Source organism: Chionomys nivalis, chromosome 13 (assembly GCF_950005125.1).
Source record: "Chionomys nivalis chromosome 13, mChiNiv1.1, whole genome shotgun sequence".
NCBI classification, from domain to species: Eukaryota; Metazoa; Chordata; class Mammalia; order Rodentia; family Cricetidae; genus Chionomys; species Chionomys nivalis.
The window spans coordinates 65,795,641-65,816,603 of NC_080098.1; the positions used below are offsets into that span (position 1 = coordinate 65,795,641).

The 20,963-nt window shown below is 46.9% G+C and overlaps 1 protein-coding gene across 3 annotated transcripts in view; it reads right to left on the bottom strand.

The window, feature by feature from the left end:
- Positions 1 to 3,263: 3,263 nt before the first annotated feature.
- The window catches only part of Syk (spleen associated tyrosine kinase), a 68,836-nt gene continuing 51,136 nt past the window's right edge, over positions 3,264 to 20,963 (bottom strand). For all 3 annotated transcript variants that reach the window (XM_057787955.1, XM_057787953.1, XM_057787954.1), the window contains 7 exons: positions 18,355 to 18,442; positions 17,083 to 17,260; positions 12,468 to 12,677; positions 9,408 to 9,597; positions 8,189 to 8,329; positions 6,831 to 6,943; positions 3,264 to 6,131 (listed from right to left, as the gene is read on the bottom strand). In XM_057787955.1, the coding sequence (XP_057643938.1) occupies positions 6,059 to 6,131; positions 6,831 to 6,943; positions 8,189 to 8,329; positions 9,408 to 9,597; positions 12,468 to 12,677; positions 17,083 to 17,260; positions 18,355 to 18,442 (993 nt within the window). In that variant the 3' untranslated portion in view covers positions 3,264 to 6,058. The remainder of the gene's footprint in view (positions 6,132 to 6,830; positions 6,944 to 8,188; positions 8,330 to 9,407; positions 9,598 to 12,467; positions 12,678 to 17,082; positions 17,261 to 18,354; positions 18,443 to 20,963) is intronic.

Genomic DNA, 20,963 nt, shown 5'->3' on the forward strand with positions numbered 1-20,963 from the left:
GTGGGGCTACAGTCAGGGTTTCTTGTGAGGTTATGGTCTCTCATGGTGTCCTGCTTCCTGTGATTGCATATGTGTTTAGGACAGAGTCAGTGGTAGGTGGTCCAAGACTGGAGTACTAGCATCAGCCAGACTCCATGTGGGAGGAGGGTTATTGCCATGAAGCCATCCTCGGGGTGTTTCCATGGATTAGAAGATGGAGTTATTATGGTCCATAGGAGAGTTAATGTCAGGTCGGGAGGTTCAGAAACCCAGGATCTGAGGTCAAGGGGTAAAGACTCCTATGCAACAGTTCCAAGGCCCCACACATGTAGGAATACACTCCCTAAGAAGGAGATATGTGTGTCACACAAACATACACGACACATAGATGTCCACACCTATGTCACATTCACAACACATGCACATAGACACAAGATGCATATGTCAGAATACTCTACTACACACAGATACACACACACAGATACACACATACAGAGGCACACACCATACATAGGTAAACCCATATACACAAACATGCGTACTACGTGGATAATACATATACACATCTCACACAGACACGCACACACAGGATCACATACCACATATATAGGGGGCCCTTTCACAGCTATCCACATACAAAGACAAGCACACCAAAACAGAAACACACAAAGCACACTACCAAAGAGCAAAGGCCCAGCATCCCTCTTTAGACGGCGTCTCCACATCTTGTGGGCAGAAGTGCAAGTTCCGACTGCACTTGTTGTGCAGGTGCACCAGCCCAAACGTAGCCCCACTGCACAAGTCTTGTGTAGGAGGCTGGCTACTGTTTGGGGGTGTCATGTGACAACTATTCCCAGGGGAAATATAAGCAAACATCTACTCGCCCCAGATAGGGACTCAATGACAAACCAAAGTAACCACACCACCAAAATTCAGCTTTGTGAACCAAAAGTTTACTGGCACCCCTAGCAGGGTTATGGTAGCATGTATGGGTGAGGGGTTAGTTATGGGGGCAGGGATGATGCAAAGGCAGCTGCAACACCCGGAAGCCCACCCTAGAATGGGTGATGGCTAGCGACAGCTGGAGGCTTGGAGCTCACAGCACAATTTCCAGGCAGCTCAACAGGTTAGAAGAATGTCTATTCTAGGCATCTTAGCTCCTAAAGTCTCTCAGTAGTTCTTAGTGCATGTATCAACTAGAAGAGGGAGGGACTTAGTGCATTTGGTCAGTTTCAGGGACTTCTGAAGCTTTTGAGTGATTCCCTTCATGAATCTTAAGACACTTCCCTGCCAGACGGAATGTTTTATCAGGGAGGGAATGACGGACAAGAGGCTCATGAGAATGGTGTGATGGGAAGACACCGAGAGAATGAGTCTCCTGAGGAAACATTGGCATGGGGTGTCTGATGAATTTCAATGGAAATGCATTCTGGAGTGGACATTTGTCTAAACGTTTTCATGGCAGGGAAAACTATCATCCAAGGTGCTTGTGCCATGTTCCTGGGGCTCCATCTCCCAAGACCTGCCTTCCTCCCTGTCAGGAGGCTTGCTTAGCTTCTGGCACCCACTCTGTGGCAGGCCCCTGCAGTGCTTACGGGGATTGAGAGGGACACAGCAGAGGATGCTAGGGTAGCTTTATAAGCAAGTAACACCTCAGTCTCTTCCCTGTTCTTCACAGCTGAATATCAAAGAAAACAAGAAGAGGGGTGAGCATTGGGGGGCGGGGGACACAGTGCATGAACATGACTGTCTGGAAGTTTTACAACTGGGAGGAGCCTGCCTGTCCAAAATGCTGTGTGAACCTCCAGGTTCAACCTCTAACCAAAACTATGCAGTTTGATGCTGCGATGCCACTGGACTGCCCTGCTTGGGAAAGTTACTTCCCGTCTGGCAGTGTGCTTTTCTAAGTGGTCCCTCCGCTTCCTCACCTGCTCCACACCCTCTAGGGTAGGGGTCTTTCTCTCCTGCATAAGGGACATTAGGACGCGAGGAATTTGAGAACCTGGACCCAGGCAGCCAAGTCTTCATGACCTGTAATCCAAAGGTTTCGTCAACCCCGGTGATTTATAGAAATTGATGGTGTCATCTGATAGGAGGTGTGGGGAAGAAGCTGTCCCAGACACTGGCTCTTTATTTTCCATGAGTGAGGGAGACTTGTTTATGAGTAGTCTGCATTTTGAACTCTTTGTTCCACGGCTTGATGACAGCCACGGTGGACTGAGTCACCCACAGACACAGGAGACGGAGCCCTGAAGCCAGTGACTAATGGCTTTAGCGCAACATGCTTAGCCAAAAAAAAAAAAGAAAAAGAAAGAAAGAGAGAGAGAGAGAGAGAGAGGAGAAAAAGAGAGAAATAAAGACAGAAAGAAGGAAGGAAGGAAGGAAGGAAGGAAGGAGGAGAAAGAAAGAAAGAAAGAAAGAAAGAAAGAAAGAAAGAAAGAAAGAAAGAAAGCAAGCAAAGAGCTCTGTAACAGGCCTCAGGCTTCAAGCTCTGGTGTTCCATACTGGGTGGTGGCAGTAGCTGGAACACCCCAGGGACTATTTTCTGAGTTTGGCAGTGGCGACTTTGGAAGTGTGCTTTTCTTCCTGTGGGTTCATTTTGTAAAGTTAAAAACAAGTGGCTGGAAATAAAGTTGAAACGAGTTGTCAAAGTCGGCTCACTAGCACCCTCTGCTGTATACAAATGGTATCAGTTTCTTTTTTTTTTCTTTGAAAGAACTGTTGGTTCTTTTGCCCTGGGATGTGTCAGAGAGAAGGGAGAGAGGCAGATAGGCAGAGAGAGGAAAGAAGAAAGGATATGCCTGAGGTCCTGCTGTGAGGTGATGAGACTTTTAGGAGGTAGGCCTCTGTAGCTGGAGGGGTTCGGTGGTTAGGAGCACTTGCTGCTCTTCTAGATACCCAGAGTTCAATTCCCAGCACTCAATGTCCCAGAACCACCTGTAACTAGCTCCATGGATCCAACACTCTCTCCTGGCCTCTGTAGGAACCCTTTCACACATGACACACACACAAACACACCTACACACATGCACAGGCACACACAAATGAAAAATAAAATAATAAACTTGAAGAGATGGGATCAAGTGGGAAGCAAATGACAAGATCAGGCCCTTCTTGCCGGCTTCCTCCCGTGTCTGGAATTCACTGTGAGCTCTGGGCTCTGTTCCCACCCACGGGTAGCAGTGTGGGCAAGCACTCAACATTTCGCAAGCAGGCTGCACTCAGGACGATGCTGGCCGACTCCGGTGGAAGGTTTAGCCCATTGTACCCTACCCACTTCCATAAAAGTTGTTGCAAAACTAATAGTAGATCTTTATTCAAAACAATTTCTGAAATAAACAGGAAACATTCTGTGCTGCTCCCGGGACGCTTGCTGGCACTGACAACAGGGCTTCGCTCTGCAGGGAGCATTGCAATCATAAGGGCTGGCAGCCCTGTGGAGTCACTGTCTGGCACGCAAAGCAGGGCTGGGTGCAGGGAGGACATGTCCCGGTACACACACAGACCATTTGAACGATTAGCCGGATTGGGTGTTTACTGGAGAGACAGTCAGTTCCATATGAGGTATCTGGTATTTGTGGTCAGCGGGGTGCAGCAAGGCAGCTTGGGAGGCTCCTTGTCCTCTGTTGGCAAAGGGTCATAGGTAAAAGGCACGCACTGAGCCCAGCTGCCAGGCGGAAGGGGTTGCAGTCATCAGAGGAAGCTTGTGAAAAGAGGCCCAGCCAAGGACCTTGGCTGGTTCCTGACCTTGCAAATTTTGTGTATCCATGCAGTCTAAATCATCCAGGGAGGAACTTCTCCCTGTCTGCCTGCCTCTGTGGCCCCAGGGGGGAGAATTAATCTTGACAGCAAGACACGGTTTTCACCAGATGAGAGTGTTGAACACTGGCTACAGTGCAACTTCTGCACACGAGAGCCTGTTTCGGCTTAGAGGAAGGCAAAGCCTCTGCCTCCATCCTGCTCAGTCCTATCTAGACAATGGTCAGGCCCAAACCCCTGGAAAGGAGAGACATTCCTAGGGAGGCCAGAAGGAATCCAGAGACTTCTACAGCATTCTCACCTGTGTGCTCCCCAACCTGCGTGCTGACTTTTTTTTATAGCCTCACCCTGGGGGTAGGGGAGGGCGAAAGCAGAGAACTTGCTTGGACATGGTTCAGAGGGTCCTGTCTCCATAATCAATACTTCGGCTTCTTCCTTTCCTAACTCTATCTGCAGGTGGCCTGACCCATGGGACTTCATCAGCAATTCTGTGTTCTGTGGGTCTGCTCAGTGAGCCCAGCATGCAGGGATTCCCTCTTTAACAAGACAATCGGCTGTCAGCATAATTCCAAACAGTGCCGGCTTCTAAGCACTTCTTAGCGATCCTTTAAGAGGCTCCTGCCTAAGTTTATTGCATCCATAGTCTGAAAGGCACTGGTGGTGTCCTCTCCATCCCTCACCCACCCCCAGTGGGGCTTCCCGCACCAACCCTGCCTGTTTATGTCACAGTGTCTCGGAGGTGGAGATGGCATTTGTGTATATTCGCAGACACAGAATGAAGACTGTGCAGCCTTTGTAATTTTAGGGTCCTCAGAGAAAGTGCTAAGAATGGGTGACACCTTGTGTACGATCAAACAGCAAGCCACGCATAAGGAGGACAGAGTGACAATCTCGGGTCACATGTTCTCAGCTCAGAATTGTACTTAGCCAGGCTTTCTTGTGGAGAAGATCAAATCTCTGGTTTTATTGTGGATTAAAATTACATTCAGGAACTCATCACGAGAGGGTCTTGGGCACCATGTTGCCCTCTGCTCCTCCAGTATGAACGTGTCCCCTCAGGGCCCATATTTGAAGGTTCAGTACCCAGATTCACTGGCACGGTGTTTGGAGATGGGGCCTCTGGGGCATGAGGTGGGGTCCTGAGGGGGACCCTAGGATGGGATCCGGGCTTTCCTAAGAGGAGGGCAGCTGAGACGGCTCACCTGCTCTGTCAGGAAGGCCCCTGCCTCATGCCGCACCTCACGGGTGGAAGTTCAGAAGGGACACACACATCTCACAGATACCTTTCTCTTCTTTGTCCATGGCCCTTCTAGGTGTTCAGTTATAGCAACAGGAAATGGATGGATCCTGTTGTGGCTTGAATGTGAAATGCCTCCCCCCACTCCCCAAGGCTCACATGTCTGAACGCCTGGCCTCAGCTGGTGGCACTCACTGCCTAGGAAGCTTGTGGAGCCTTTGGGAGGCGGGATCTTGGTGAAGGAAGTGGGTCACTGGGGTGGTGGTGGCTTTGGGGCCTTGTAGCCTGATTCTACTTCCTGTTCATTCTCTGCTTCCTGAGTGAGGATGCCAGGTGACCTTCCTGCTCAGGCCACCAAGTCTTTCCTTCCAGGTGTAATGTCTTTTCAACCATGATGGCCTTTCCCCACTGTGAGCCCAAACCGACCCCTCCTCCCTTAAATTTGTCTGTCAGGTCTTTTGTGGCAGCAACGAGAAAAGAACCTAAGAGACGCGGATGCCATCACGAACTCAGAAGGGATCCTGGCTGTCTCCCTCGGCAAGCACACAAGGACAGACTTCAAGTCATTCTGCAGGAAGGCAGGCAGACACCAGGGCCAGGTCGGCCAAGTCGGTGTGTCCCATGCGTGTGGTATTTCTTGTCTCCAGCGTGAGAGCAAAACCAGGGTCCAGGCGTGTTGCTTTCCTTATGCGACTGTGTGATTGCCAGCTGCAGTGCTGAGTTTTCTCTGTATTTCCTTCGCTTAGGCCTCGGGGCACTTTTCCGATCTTCAGGGGAACATTGCAGTCCCGGACCCAGAGGAACAGGACGGTGCGAAGATGATTTGGAAACAGTTCCCGACTGTGGCCATAACGAAATTCAACCACACAGATGGCAACAAGAAACAGACAGATGAACCCATGGGCCCTGAGGATTGACCGCTGCTCTGTTTTGGGGACCAGACCGGCTGTGAAGGTAAGTCCTAACTTTTCTTAGCTCTCTCCCTGGGCAGAGGGAGATGAAACTCTGGAAGCCAGTTCATCTGAATGAAGTTTCTGTAATCGCTTGAGGATCCAAGGCGGCCGATGACAGGCGCCAGAGCTGTTAGTTAACCACATCGTAGTAGTAATTGCGAAGCCGCAGCTCCACAGCTGTGAATCCCGGCCTGTTCTCTACCCTGGAGGAGGAAGAGATGTGTTACTCTTTGTAGGTAGAGGGGTGGAAACATGATTATCTCACTGTGCTCCCTAGTGGTGAATGCCAGTCACTGCATCCTACGCCAGTGTTTTCTGAAGTCCCTTCCCACTCCCAACCTGCACAACTCAAGCCTGCATTTTATAAGATTCCGAGGATCCGTGTCCTTATGAGCTAGAAGAATTTTGTACTATGTTACAGAAGTTAGTTGTCCCTATGTTGTAGATGCATCAGTTCACGCATGTTGACACAGTCTGGAACCACTTGGGAAGACAGTCTCAATGAGGGACTGCTGTCTAGAACAGGGCAGCCTGTCAGGGAATTGTCTTGATCATGCTATTTGATACGAAGACCCAGCCTGCTGTGGGTTACCATTCTTGGGTCAGGGAACCCTGGACTTTCTCAAGGAGGAGAAAGTGAGCTGAGCACAGAAGCATGTACAACATCTTTTCTCTCAGCTCTCCACTGTAACAATGTGACCAAATGTTTTCAGTCCGTGCCACTCGACCGCCTTGTGACCATGAACTGGAATCTGGAGTTCTGAGCTAAAATAAATCCTTTGCCCCTACGTTAGCTTTTGGCAGAGACATTTTATCACGGCGACAGACATAATTAGGACGCTAGCCATGCCGTCTGCTTCTACAAACACCCAGGTCAATGGAAGGCAGGGTTGAGTACTCACTCATAGGTCCAGCAAAGGTTCATTAAGTCGTACATCTCTCGGGGGCATCCTGGAGGGCACCCCATACGCTCCCCTTTCTCCAGCATGGTGCTCACCTCGCTCCCCTTCATCCCCTGAGACATGAACATGCACACAAGCTCTTAAAACACCTGCCAACAAACAAAGGACCTCACCCCCAGAGACAGAGGAACACAGACACAGGCTGTGCAACACCAAGTGACATCAGTCCCAATGCTAGGGGCCCTTCCTTGGAATCCTAGAGTCAGAAGTGGCTGCCTGGTGAGAAGGGTTGGATGTCTTGGGGAGCAGGGGGGCTTTGGGGTTCCTGCTCTGATTCCTTATTTAGGGCCTGGCCTTGTGGGATGTAGGGTCTTCATGTGTGGCAATCTACTGAGTGGTACCATCCAGGAAAACACACACACACACACACACACACACTAGTTTCATCTGCAAAATACTACCTTGCAAGCATGAGGACCTGAGTTCAATCCCCAAAGCCCATGTAAACAGTCAAGAGTTGCAGTGAATGCTTGTAATCCCAGTGCTGGGGGCATAGAGACAGGCAGATCCCTGGGGTTTGCTGGCCAGCTAGCCTGGCCTATAGGATGAACTCAGGCTAAGAAAGAGACTACCACAAACAGCAAGGCAAGTAGTCCCTGAGGAATGATGTCTCAACACACACATATGCACACACATGAGAACACAAGTGCATATGCATCCACATGAGAATGCACACACATATGCATACACATGAGAATGCACACACATATTCATACATGAGAATACACAGACATATGCAAACACACCAGAATGCACACACACGCATATGCATACACACAAGAACACACAAACATATGCATACACATTTGAACACACAAACATATGCACACACACAAGAACACACACAATGCACACACACAAGAACACACACATATGCACACACACGAGAATGCACATACATATGCAAACACATGAGAATGCATACGCATATGTGCACACCTGAATATGCATACACACGAGAACACACATGAGAATGCACACACACGAGAATGCACATAGCAACAGCTAACATAGTTGATGCTGTCAGTGTCACCATTTCTATTATAACTCCCAAGAAGGATGGTCTGGGGCTATGTCTGGTGAGTGTGTATGTAACACACAGTGAAAACATGTTCACTTAGCACCAAGTGTCATTTCCAGGTTACTGTAAGCTAAGGTTGCACTAACTGCCCACTGTTAGAGGCTGATGAGCAACCCCAGGGTGTTCCCAAGTTCTTGCGGCAATAGCCCAACACCGAGTGATGTTTTCCTAAGGCCACAAGGCTGAGACATGAAACACACAGCTGAGCGCGGCTCACCCGATAAGGCTTCTGCCCGTAGGAGAACGCTTCCCACATCAGGACTCCGAAGCTCCAGACATCACTCTTGCTGGAGAACTTGTAGTAGTTGATGCATTCTGGGGCATACCACTTCACGGGCCACTTCCCATGGGTCTGGGCCTGTGAGCAGAGCGAAGTCAGATGTGCACACGCCAATGCACACAGGAGTCAGGTGGGAGAAGCAGGGCGGAGAAAGGCCTCTGCTGAAACCCAGTGTTAGCTCTAATGAAAAGGAGTCAGAAAAATCTTCCGAGGATCAACCTTCTGGGGCTGAGGACCTGGTTTAGTCAATAAAGGGCATTCAGGAAGCCCTCAGTTTGAGTCCTAGAACAGTGTAACCCAATCATGGTGGTGTGTGAATATAAACCCAGAACTCAGTACCCGTGAAACCAGCCTGGGTTACATGAAAGCCTGTCTAAAAAATAAAAATCAACTTGTTTGACTTGTATTTATCAAAGTAAGTTAGCACAAACATTCTATCCTTTTTTTTCAAAACTCAAAATTCAGGGTCAGGAAGGTGGTTCAGTGGGTACGGTGCCTGAAGATCTGAGTTCAGTTCCTGGGACAGACACGGTAGAAGGAGAGAATCAACTCCTGTAAGTTGTCTCCCAGTCTCTATTGGTACATTATGGCACACATGCCTATTCACACCACAAGATAAATAAATGTGGACAAAAAAAGAACAGGAGATGCTAGTCTGAATAAGTCTTCAGCTGAGATATATTAAGTATTTTTGGATTTCGTTTCTTTTTTTTTTTTTTTGGTTTTTCGAGATAGGGTTTCTCTGTGGCTTTGGAGCCTGTCCTGGAACTAGCTCTTGTAGACCAGGCTGGTCTTGAACTCACAGAGATCCGCCTACCTCTGCCTCCCAAGTGCTGGGATTAAAGGCGTGCGCCACCACCGCCCGGCAGGATTTCGTTTCTTGATCAACAGAATTAATCTTAATTTCCCATTGCTGGGTGCTGATGGCTCACACCTTTGACCCCAGCACTCAGGAGGCAGAGGCAGGCAGATCTCTGTGAGTTCGAGGCCAGCCTGGTCTTCAAGAGCTAGTTCCAAGGTTACTGATGAGATTTCCACAATAATAAAACACAGAGAACATACATTTATCTTTCAATACTTTTATGACCTGTTGCTATGAGCCTGCCCTAAGCTGTCCCTCAGCCTGCTGTCATGAGCCTGCACTGAGCTGTCCTACCTTGTAGTAGTTTTCGTCCGCACGAAGGGCTTTGGAAAGACCGAAATCGCTGATCTTGGCATAATGTTGGGTGACCAGAAGCACATTCCTTGCAGCCAGATCTCTGTGCACGAAATTGGACTCTTCCAAATACTTCATTCCCATGGAAACCTGATGAACCAACTCGATGATGTTCTTATCCTTGATGTGCCTAGAACCACAGGCTGCTGTTAGCAAGGGTAGGCAGTGGTCATTGCAAACACACAGCCATGTTCACCGTGTACATGTAAGAGGGAAGATGGATCAGTGTAAGAACACTTGCTGTATGAGATGAGAACCTAAATTTTGATTCCCAGAAGCCATGTGAAAAAGCTGGATGTGGCCACATGTGCCTGTAATCGCAGCACTGGTAGGGGGTGGAGAAAGGAAGATCCTGAGGTTTGCTGGCCACCAGCATAGCCAAAAAAAAAAAAAAAAAAAAAAAAAAAAAAAAAAAAAAAAAAAAACCAAAACCAAAAACAACAACAACAACAAAAAAAACCCCTAAAAACCTAAACAAAACAAAATAGCAAAACTCCCTGTTTTTTTTTGGTTTTGGTTTTTGTTTGTTTGTTTGGTTGGTTGGTTGGTTTTTTGTTTTTTGGGTTTTTTTTTGTTTTGAGATAGAGCATCACTGTGTGGCTCAAAATACCTGGATCTTGTTATGTAGATCAGCAGGCTGGTTCCAAACTCACAGAGACCCACCAAGCTCTGTCTCTCTGGTGCTGTAATTAAAGACAAGTGCTACCTACCATACTGGCTGTGTCCTCAGGGGGCAAAGCAGAAAGTAGTAGATAGAGGACACACAGTGTTCTGGCCTCTGCACGTATGCATGGGCATGCACAGCCACGCATGGGCATGCACAGCCATGCACGGGCATGCCCAGCCATGCACATGTGTATGCACAGACATTTGCTATGCACAGACATGAAAAAACAACCACAGGAAGCATATGTAGTGATGTTTTATTTATGTTTTAATAAATAAAGCTTACCTAAAGATCAGAAGGGCAAAGCTAAGCCACTAGAGGTCAGGCAGTGGCGGCTCACAAAGAAGACTCAGCAGACTCAGCCCCTCTCTCCTCCCATTTTACATTGCCTCTAGTGCTGGGATTAAAGGTGTGAGGCACGACATCACCTGGATTTGTTTCTGCATTGATCTTGTGGAGACTGGGGTGGCCTTGAACTCGCAGAGATCCATCTGCCTCTGTCTCCCAAGTCCTGGGATTAAAGGTGTGCGCAACCACTGCCTGACTCTAGTGCCTTAGCATTGCCCTTCCGATCTTTAGGCAAGCTTTATTTGTTAAAGCATAAGAAAACATCACTGCAGGCCTGAGTGTGGCAGGTCATCTCTCTGCCGCACAGCCGTTCCAGACTGAACACGGTTCTCATGATGTTCAATGTGTTTCATTTTCACACATGTACAGAAAGTCATTCAGGGCTCTGGAGACAGCTTAGTCGGCAAAGTGCTCATCTTGCAAGCGTGAGGACGAGAGTTTGATGCCAGAGTCTGTGTGAAAATAGAGCCAGGTATAGGGGCCCATGCTTGCAGTCTGAATGCTGGGGAAGTGAAGCTGGTGGATTCTTGGGGCTCGCTGCCCCTGTCTGGCATAATTGATGAACTCCAGCCAATGAGAGACCCCTGTCTCAAAGGAGACAGGCGATATTCCAGGGTACGGGAACTGCTCTGGCCTCCACCTCTTACACCTGCACAAACACTCATATTCACACACATATACTAAAAATAGTAAAGAACGGGTGCATAAAGTGAGAAGTGGTCAGCCGTGGCTCACAGGAGTCAGGGATAACTCTAAATCCCTGTTCCAAACTGGATAGGTTACAAATCGGCTCTGTGTTTCCATTTCCTGTTTGTAAAGAAGGGTTCACACCTTCGACCACAGAGTCGAAGGCAATAGCTAAAGTACAAACAATGCTGCAACAGTGTGATGAGCTAAACCACTGAATTTAGTTCCTTCTAGGAGTTTCTCTGTGTTGACCGCAGCCTTAGAGCAGCTGTGCCTAGACCACTGATGACCAATCAGTGAACAGCAGCCTGCTCCCTGAGATGCAGGTACTCCAGAGGTCAGCCAGAGGAGACAAGACTGGTACCCCAGGAAGATGCTCGTTCACGGTGTTTGTCTAGGAAGAATGTTCTGTCTGTTGCAGAAGGTGCCCTGCCCACACACCTCGAGGGTTTTATCATTGGGCAGAGATTCAAGGAGAAGAATAAAGACCAAACGATGCTTTAGGGTTATTTTCTGCCAGGCTAGGGAGATGCTTCAGTTGTTAAAGTGTCTGATGCACAAGGATGAAGGAAAACCTGAGTTGGGGATCCCTAGCACTCAGATAAAAGCCAGGCATGGCAGTAGGAACCTGGAATCCCTGGGGCTCCATGGCCAGCCCAGTTTGTCTGAATCGGTGCGCTCCAGAGCCAGTGAGACCCTGTCTCAAAAGATCAGGTGGAGATTCTAAGTGATAGTTCAGTGGTTAAGAATGCGCACTGTTCTTGTATAGGGCCTGAACTTGGCTGGGAGGCTCACAACTGCCTGCAACCCCAGCTCCAAGGGGTCTGACACTCTTTTCTGGCCTCTGTGAGTATCTGCATTCATGTGGCACACACTCACACAGGCATATGCTCCTAAATAAACAACAATAGGAGGGAGAGTGATAGAGGAGAGAGAATGACATCCTATATTGACCTCTGTCCCCCCACATACATTCACATAGGTGTGCTCCAACAGATGTATACGAGAGAGAGAGAGAGAGAGAGAGAGAGAGAGAGAGAGAGAGAGAGAGAGAGAGAGAGAGAACTGGATTTAAAGGCTGCATCTCCCCTTATTCCATGAGGCTTCTCAATTCCCTGAGCATGGAACAACGTAGGAATGTAGGAAGTGGTGGTGGTGGTGGGGGGGGGAGAGAGAGAGAGAGAGAGAGAGAGAGAGAGAGAGAGAGAGAGAGAGAGAGCGCTTCCCACAGAAATCAGGCCCCGGCACAGCCCAAGGGGGCCAGTGCACAGCTCCTGTGCACCTGAGCTCCACGGCACCTGTTCTGCTGCAGGTACTTGTTGAGGGGCCCCAGCTCCGCCATCTCCATCACTAGCATCCAGGACTCGGCCTCGCAGATTCCGATCATGCGCACAATGTACGGGTTGTCCAGCTGCTGCATGACGTTTGCCTCTGCTAACAGCTCATCCTTCAGAGCGGGGTCGTTGGCCTCATTCTTCAAGATTTTCACAGCCACTGTCTTCACAACTCTGCAACACAGATTGTAGCTCATGAGAAACTTTCCAAACTGCCTAGAAGTTCTCTTCCGTGAGGCATGATGCCGGGTGTGGCTGGGGTCGTGGAATGCACATTGCCAGGTGTTGACCAGGGTGGGGAAATTCTGACACACTCGCTACAGAATGAGAGTCTTTTAAAGCCATTAGGAAAGTGGCCACAGGCTGGGGGGACAGCTCAGTGTGTAAGGCGCTTGCCATGTAAGAGTGAAGACCTGAGTTCAGATCCCCAGGCCCCACAGGAAGTTGGATATAGCAGCATAAGACTTCTAGGGCACGAAGACACGGGAGAATCCATGGACACCAGGGGGTCAGCCATGAACCCCAAGAGTCTCTGTTTCAAGCAAGGTAGAAAAGTAAGAAGTGACACCCAGGATTGTCCTTTGACCTCTATATTGGTGCTGTGGCAGGAGCACCTGCATGTACCATGGACACACATACACCTAAGTACACACACACATGCACACACACTTAAAAATGGCTAGTACCATTTTTCTCATTCTTGCAGAAATTTTATCACAGGTGTAGTTTCTCAAATCAAACATAGTTAATGCTTGTTCTTTCATTTAAACCACATTTTGTTAGAAAATTTTCAAGAGTTTGGCATGATCCATGTGATATTTCAATGTGAAAATGAAAAATCTATATTTTGGAAACATGTTGGGACATGCTTCAATCTAACAAAGCTCAATGGGAGAGACTGTTTCTTTATCTTTAACTCTGAGGTTTAACAGTATGTGAGTTTTGAACTGAGCCTGGTGGTGCACACCTATGATCCCCAGCACCCCAGAGGTAGAGATGGGAGGCCCCGAACTTTAAGGTCATCTTTAATTCCCTCTAAATATAGCATCTGTCATCTCTATCAGATCAGTTATGTCTTTTGCAAGAGAGCAGCAAGACCAGCTTTGTCTGTCGCTGCTTCCTCATAGGAAGAAGGGTGGGGATGACCACTGGATTGTTACCTGGATTCCTGCACCTCTCTCTGGCACCTCCCAGACATCTCTATGCGATTCTGTCCTAACTGAACAAAGACTCGTGGACTTGGGGGGTGCTAGTGGACACAGACTGTGAAGGTTAGCAGGAGTGTGTGAGGTCATATGTGGGGGGCTGTGGTGGGTTGAAAGAAAATGGTCCCCAAAGGGAGTGACACTATAGCTTTGTTGGAAGAGGTGTGGTTTTGTTGAACGAAGTGTGTCACTGTGGAAGTGGGCTTTGAGGTCTCATAAATGCTCAAGAGACCGTCTAGTGAGTGTCTCAGACCACTTCTTGTTGCACACAAGTCAAAATGTAGGACTCTTAGCTACTTCTTTATCTGCAAGTCTGCCTGCACGCTACCATGTTGCACCATGGCAATAATGGACATCTGAAAATAGAAGCCACCCCATTAAATGTTTTCCTTCATAAGAGTGACCATGGTCATGGTGTCTCTTCACAGCAATAGAAACCCTACCTAAGACAGGGACTATACACATCCCTGTAGAAGCCAAACTTCTCGGTGGCTCAGTTCCCGTAAGCAACCCTCATACATGCTCTGAAGTCAGTCTAATAACTCACTAGTCCTCCATGGTAGACTTCGGGGGGAATTGTACTCTGGTTTGTGGTTGGTGCTCTGTAAGTAGACACTTGTTTACATCTGCCAGGGTTAGCCTCTGCAATAGCCAGTCTTCCAATCTATTGCTCTTTGGTAGACAGAGGAACAATGTCCCACTACCTGTAAACAAGGGTAGCAGACAGTGATAGAGAATGTTCCAAGCTGAGGCAAGTCCCCAATTGAAAAATACTAAAACAGCCTCCATAAGGTTCACCAGCTATGCCATACATATAGCTTCCTGCAACGTCATGTGATTTACTGGCTAGGCTATGTCTATATGCATATGTGAATACAGGGTTCCTTTGTGATATTGAAAATGGGTGTCTGGGCCCAGAATTAAAGAGCATACATTGTTTTACATTTTTTTTTTGTTTGTTTCTTTTTGCGACAGGGTCTTATGTAATCCATTCTGACCTCAAGCTTGCTGTAAGTGGAGGTTGACTTTAAACTTCTGGTCCTCCTGCCTCTACCTCTGGGGTGCTGGGGATCACAGGTAGGTGCCACCATGCCCAGTTCAAAGCCCAGTTCAATGTTAAAGATCAGAGTTAAAGGCATATTTCTTTCCCAGTGGGCGCTGTTAAATTTAAGCAGCCCTCAATGTGTTTCCAAAATATAGATTTTTCATTTTCTCATAAAAATATCATGTGAATCATACTGAACTCTTGAAAATATTCTAACAAAATGTGGTTTAAATGAAAGAATAAATATTAACTACATATGATTTGAAAAACTATACCTGTGTTAAAATTTCTACAAGAATGAGAGTTGTTTCTCTTGCTGAAATGTCAAATTGGAGAATAAAAGCAGTCAGTTAAGGGACCTTGAGAGGTTTGGTAGGTAAAGGTGCATGCTGCCAAGCTTGAGGACCGAAGTTTGATCCCCATACCGGCATGCTTGTATACCACACACACACACTACACACACACACTCACTCACTCACACACACACACATGACACACACACACTCCAGATACAAATACACATCCTTAAGAAATAGAATGCCTCAAATAACAGACTAAGTTGGACAGACACACAAAAAAGCACACACACTAGTGTTGTACTGATTTGGGATGCAGCCCATGGTCTTTACAGGTGCATTTAGACAGTTCAGCTCCTGAGGAGACTCTCTGGATCCTCCTGGAACCATGGGAGCTTCCATTCTGTCATCTCTAGCCACCTACTTTGACTTTTATATTTGGGTTCTTTGTTACATCTATGGTGTGAGGTAGGGACCCAAATTAAGAAATTTTTTTTTAAAAAGTCTCTTGATTCCTCTAAATATTTGCTAAAGAAAATACCGCCTCTTCTAGAGAAGCCAAAGAGAAAGTGATGCCCCACTAATTCCATGAGGCTGCCATTGTTCTGATGTCTGAACATTCGTTTATGTTGCCCCAGGAAGAGACGTTCTGAGACTCCTCATTTTCCAACCCTTGGGCTCATTTACAGACAAGAGAATAAGGTCCCATTATAGGAATTGTAAGAAAGCAATTGATAACTTCACAGGATGGTTTGAATGAGAACAGTCTCTGTAGGTTCACATATTCAGTTTTTCAAAAGGTTTGTTTTAAATTTTGTATCTAAGTGTGTGTCTGTGTTGGTATATGCATGTTGAGTGCAGGCACCCTCAGTGACGTGGGAGTTCCCTCTGTGTGTCGCTTGTATTGTTAATGAATAACAAAACTGCCTTGGCCTGAGAGGGCAGAACTTAGGTAGGCGGGGAAGACAGAACTGAATTCTGGGAGGAAGAAAGCAGAGTCAGAGAGATGCCATGGGCCCACCCACTGTTGGAGATAAACATTCTGAGACTTTGCTGGTAGGCCACGAACTCGTGGTGATATACAGATTAACAGAAATTGGTTAAACCAATCTGTAAGAGTTAGCCAATAAGAAGTTAGAGCTAATGGGCCAAGCAGTGATTTAATTAATCCAAGTTTGTGTGGTTATTTCGGAGCTAAGCTAGCCGGGCAGCCGGAATGAACAAGCAGGCCCTCCTCCTACACCCTCAGAGTCCAGAAGAGGGCATCAGAGTTCTTGGAGCTGGAGTTAAGGGCTCTGTGAGCATCTGATCTGGGTACTGCAGAGTGAACTTAGGTCCTGTGGAAGAGTAGTATACCCTCTTAACCTCTGAGTCATCTCTCTCTCTCTTAATATTCAACTTGAAAAGTGACTGTGATTTACATACATCTATTTAAAAATGGCTTCTGTGCTCGTGCACAGGACACAAGGCACCAGAAACCAAAGTTTTACAAACATACAAAGATCCAGCAAATGCCTACACCAAGGTTAGTTGCAGGTAGTCATGTTTGGGAGGTACAACATAGTCATATTTTCTTATGAATTTGTTTATTTCTATTTAGTTATTTTCTACGAGGCACATGTACTAACACAAACATTTCATTACTGTAGCTACAGTTAGCACACACAAAGGGTGCTTTCTTTACAAAAGAGTCAGAAATGAAGGTGGGCAAAAGGGAAGAGTTGATAAAAGAGCTTGCTGCCAAACCTGATGACCTGAGTTTAGTTTCCTGGAACCCATGTGAGAAAGAGAGGTCCAACTCACGTGTCCTCTGACCACATGAGATGAATGTTGGGACATATGTGCACATACACAATAAGACACAATTTCAAAATGAATACATATAATGCTAGTGAAAAAGTACTAAGCCATGCTAGACTAAACTTCACATCTGGGATTAGATGAACCTTCTCAGTGCATTTTTTGAAGTTTTCCATGCTGCCTGCTCACACTGAGGGTGACTGACAGTAACACAATGGGGTAACGGTACTTACTTTTTCATTTGGTAGTATCCCTTTTTCACGGTCCCGAAGTTACCAGAGCCCAGTTCATTGTCCTCCAGGGTTAGCAAGCTTCTGTCTAGGTAAACCTCTTTGGGCCGGATCTCTTCAGGGTCAGCGTAAGGGCTCTCATACACCTCTGTGTCCATGGGCAGGGCCTCTCTCTGAAGGCCTGCAAGGCAATTAGGTAACACATAACTCCAGACAGGGCGCCTGTGAGCTTTTACCCATTGGCCCCCTACCTTCCACTCCTTTGGTCTTATGGGGCATTTGCAGGCAGGTGAGAACTGAAGCAAGGGGAGATGGGTCTTCTACACCAGTAGGCTTTAAGAACATTCTTTGTGACCCTTTGTGAACAATCTTTGACATCCTTCTGTGGAGAGGTGCCACCGAGGACATGTTCCTTGCTGTTTTTTTTTTTTTTTTTTTTTTTTTTTTTTTTTTTTTTTAATAACTGAACCATGATGCATGTGCTCTCCAAGGCAAGGCTATGAAAAGCCATAATGCTTAATATTTGAGATGCTAAGGATGGCGTCCTGATGTTCTGAGGCTACCAAACTGTGAGAAGGACCGTGAAACTGAACATCTAGACAACAATGGCCTTGATGACATGTGGGACACTGTACCTGATTTTTGCAGTACTGGGAAAGAAACCCAGGGCTCCGTGCATGCCAGACAAGACCTCTACCATGAGCCACATCTTCAGCCACAAGGAATAAATTAAAAAAGAGAGAATTCCCTCTTGCTGCTTTAAGCCTCTGCTTGGAAGCAATTTATAGCAATAAACAAACCTCAAGCTCACTAAAAAAAATATATATATATAACAACATAGATACACTCATGAACCCAAGAAAACCAACCAGAGGTCCCAATTCTGAGAGTAAGTCACCTCTGTGGTCTCTCAGTCATCGTGACTGTGAGTGGCATCTTCTGTCAAGACCACATGCTCCTCCAAGAAAGGCAACTGGTCTATGGAGTGTGGCAGACACAGGATTTGAAGCAGAAGCATGGTGCTGTCAATGGTGACAACTGTTGGGATCTTGTTGCTTGTTTTAATTGTAAAAGACCATTTCACTTGACAAACTGCTTATTTTATGGATAAGGGATGTCTTCTGCCTGTGACTGGACATTGCTGCCGCCTAATGTTGACCCTCACCATAAGGGAGATTTGGAACAGTGCCCTGAATTTGTAAGCTGGCTCCACACACTGACAAGCATGGTTGCTCCCTGCTCTGAAGGTTTACTGAGTAAAAGCACATCTCTCACCTCTGTCCGGGGCCCAGGACCCTCCTGTTGGCTCATAGGGGTTGAAGGTCACGGTACTCTCAGGACGACTCCCTTGGGGTGTGGCAGTCTGGAGCACAGGAATGACAGCATGTTATCATTTCTGCACGGACGCCATTATTTTCAAATGATCACTGGTTAGTTTATGCAGGGGAGACAGAGGAAGAGTTAAGAAGAGGTCAGAAGGCTTATCTCAGTCTTCAGGCAACTGTTTGGACCTGAGAAGGTTAGACAGGCTCATGCCTTACAGCACCCCCCCGACATGGCCTCAGAACTGGAGGGAGAGAATCCATTCTGCTCATTCCAGTAGAACTTCCTTCCCAATTATGTGCCCTCTGTGTGTGTTTCCCACCTCCTCGAAGATGGGAGAATCTTGTATGTTCCCCATGGATTTATTTCTGTCTAATTTCATGTGGAAGTTATTTAAAAAGCAAAGTCAAGCTGTGTCCACCTGTTTCTCTTCCATACAGATTTAGACACAAGGCATTGATGTCACAGGGTAGCCCAGGCCACTTAGCTACAATCCCCAAAGAAGGATGCAGCCTGCTGAATCCCCACCCCCACCCTGTGCACTGCTGCCATTGATGACAACGATAAAGTTAGTGAGGACAGGCAGCAGGCACGTGCCATGCCACAAGACAGCGATGATTGCAGCAGGCACGTGCCAGGCCACAAGAGAAGTTCTCTTTGCCTTCCTGAAGAATAGGAACTCCTTTTTACCTGTGACTGGTCACTGAGGCAGAAACTGAAGGAAAGCCTCACTGGCACTTAGACATTTATATATAGGCGAGGGGCTTCTCACTCACTCCATTAAGAGTGATTTGCCCTGTGAAGCAGGTGGAGGGGAAACTCTCCTTGTATTCCTATGGATTTTCCATTTGAAACATTTTTCTCTTCTTCTGACCCATCTCCACCCACAGATTAAAACAAGATGATGACTACTAAACTTGTCTCACCAGCAAACCACTGTTCGACTTTAGCCCTCCTCCCCTCCCCACCATTTTTGTTTATCGTGCACATCGATTTACCTTATCAGATCCACATTTTGCCATGAAGAAATGAGACAGCATCAGATTTGGGGGGATTTAAAGAAACAGAGACATTCAGCTAACATTACACAGCCACTGTCTTGAAGCACACATTAAATTCTCTTGTCTCACTAACAGGACATTCCCACACATCAAAATTTAACAACAGAGTCACAATGTGTCATTACGAACACAGGGACATGCGTCTCAAGATACTTTGATTTCCCAACTACATGGTGTTTGCCATGAGGTAGAGGCTGGCAATGCCTGTGGCAAAGGACCTTTCAATGAAGTCAGAGGACGTCTGGTTTCAGATGCCATGGAGATGCCACTGGATTCATTTTCTTGTGGTTTGTCCAAACATTCCTGCTGGCTTGTATAACAGAACTAACCATGACAACAGAGCAGAAGTTATGCAAAGGTAGGCATTAAATCAAAGCTCAGCAGCTGGGCCATGCTGTAATGGGTGCTTACGAAAAACACACAAGCATGTGAAAGAATGGATGTTGGATGAATAGGTGGGTGAATGAACGCATGTACATACACATGTATGTATGCATGTGTGTATGTATGTATAGATGGATAGAGAGATGTGTGGGTGTGTGGATGGATATGTGGACGGATGAGTGGATGGACAGACAGATAAATGGATGGATAGTTGAACAGATGGATGGATGGATGGATGGATAATGGACGGTTTGACAGAGAGATTTAAAAGTAACTTTTCATTAGTGGGAAATGTGAAATGTAAACATGTATAGTTTTAAATGAGTTCTCTCTTGAGTCTCTGCACTCAGAGAGGGAACTAGGTCCAGGTAAATCTCTTATGACCCTCTTAAACTTTTACATAAGACTTCAGTAGTGTTGAGTATTCCTTGAATCCCTCTTATCACTTATACTACCATTGCCCTGGCTAAGGACAACTCTCTTAGCTCATACTTGGTAATTCCTACCATATCTATCCTTCCCACCCTGCTATGCTCCCTCTATAAACAAACTCCAGACACAAAGAGTCTTTAAAAGTGTTTTCAGGTTAGCACAATGACAATTTTAAGTGTTTTTTTATTTTTCTCTGTACACAGGAAAGTTCTGAGATTCCCAAGACACACTCTGTCCCACCATGGAGTTAAAGGATACCCTAAGATGGGGAAACAGGTCTATTCCTTCCTATGGCTAGAAGAGTTCCTGCCCTCCGCCCTTCAGTGCCTCGTTCCTGGGCGGCACACAGCCTCTCTAGTGCAAGAGGACTTCACATGGCTTCTTACAATAAACCAGCACCCACAATTTCCTAACAAAATCTGCTAGGGATGCTTTGTAAGCAGAGTTTAGGGACTTACAAAAATCACTGGAAAATGGCAGTGTATCAGAAGCAAGTGGAAATGGGTAGCAAGGGACCCAGATCATCCAAGCTCCTGCAGGGAGTTCATATCCAGACTGACAGGTGCTACCCCTGTATCTGTTTGATAGACACAGGAAAGGGCAGGGTGCCTCCTTTGGAGAGTCGGCCTCCACTTTAAGTGGGTGTGGCTCAAGGCCTCATTTCTATTCTACCATCACAAAGCA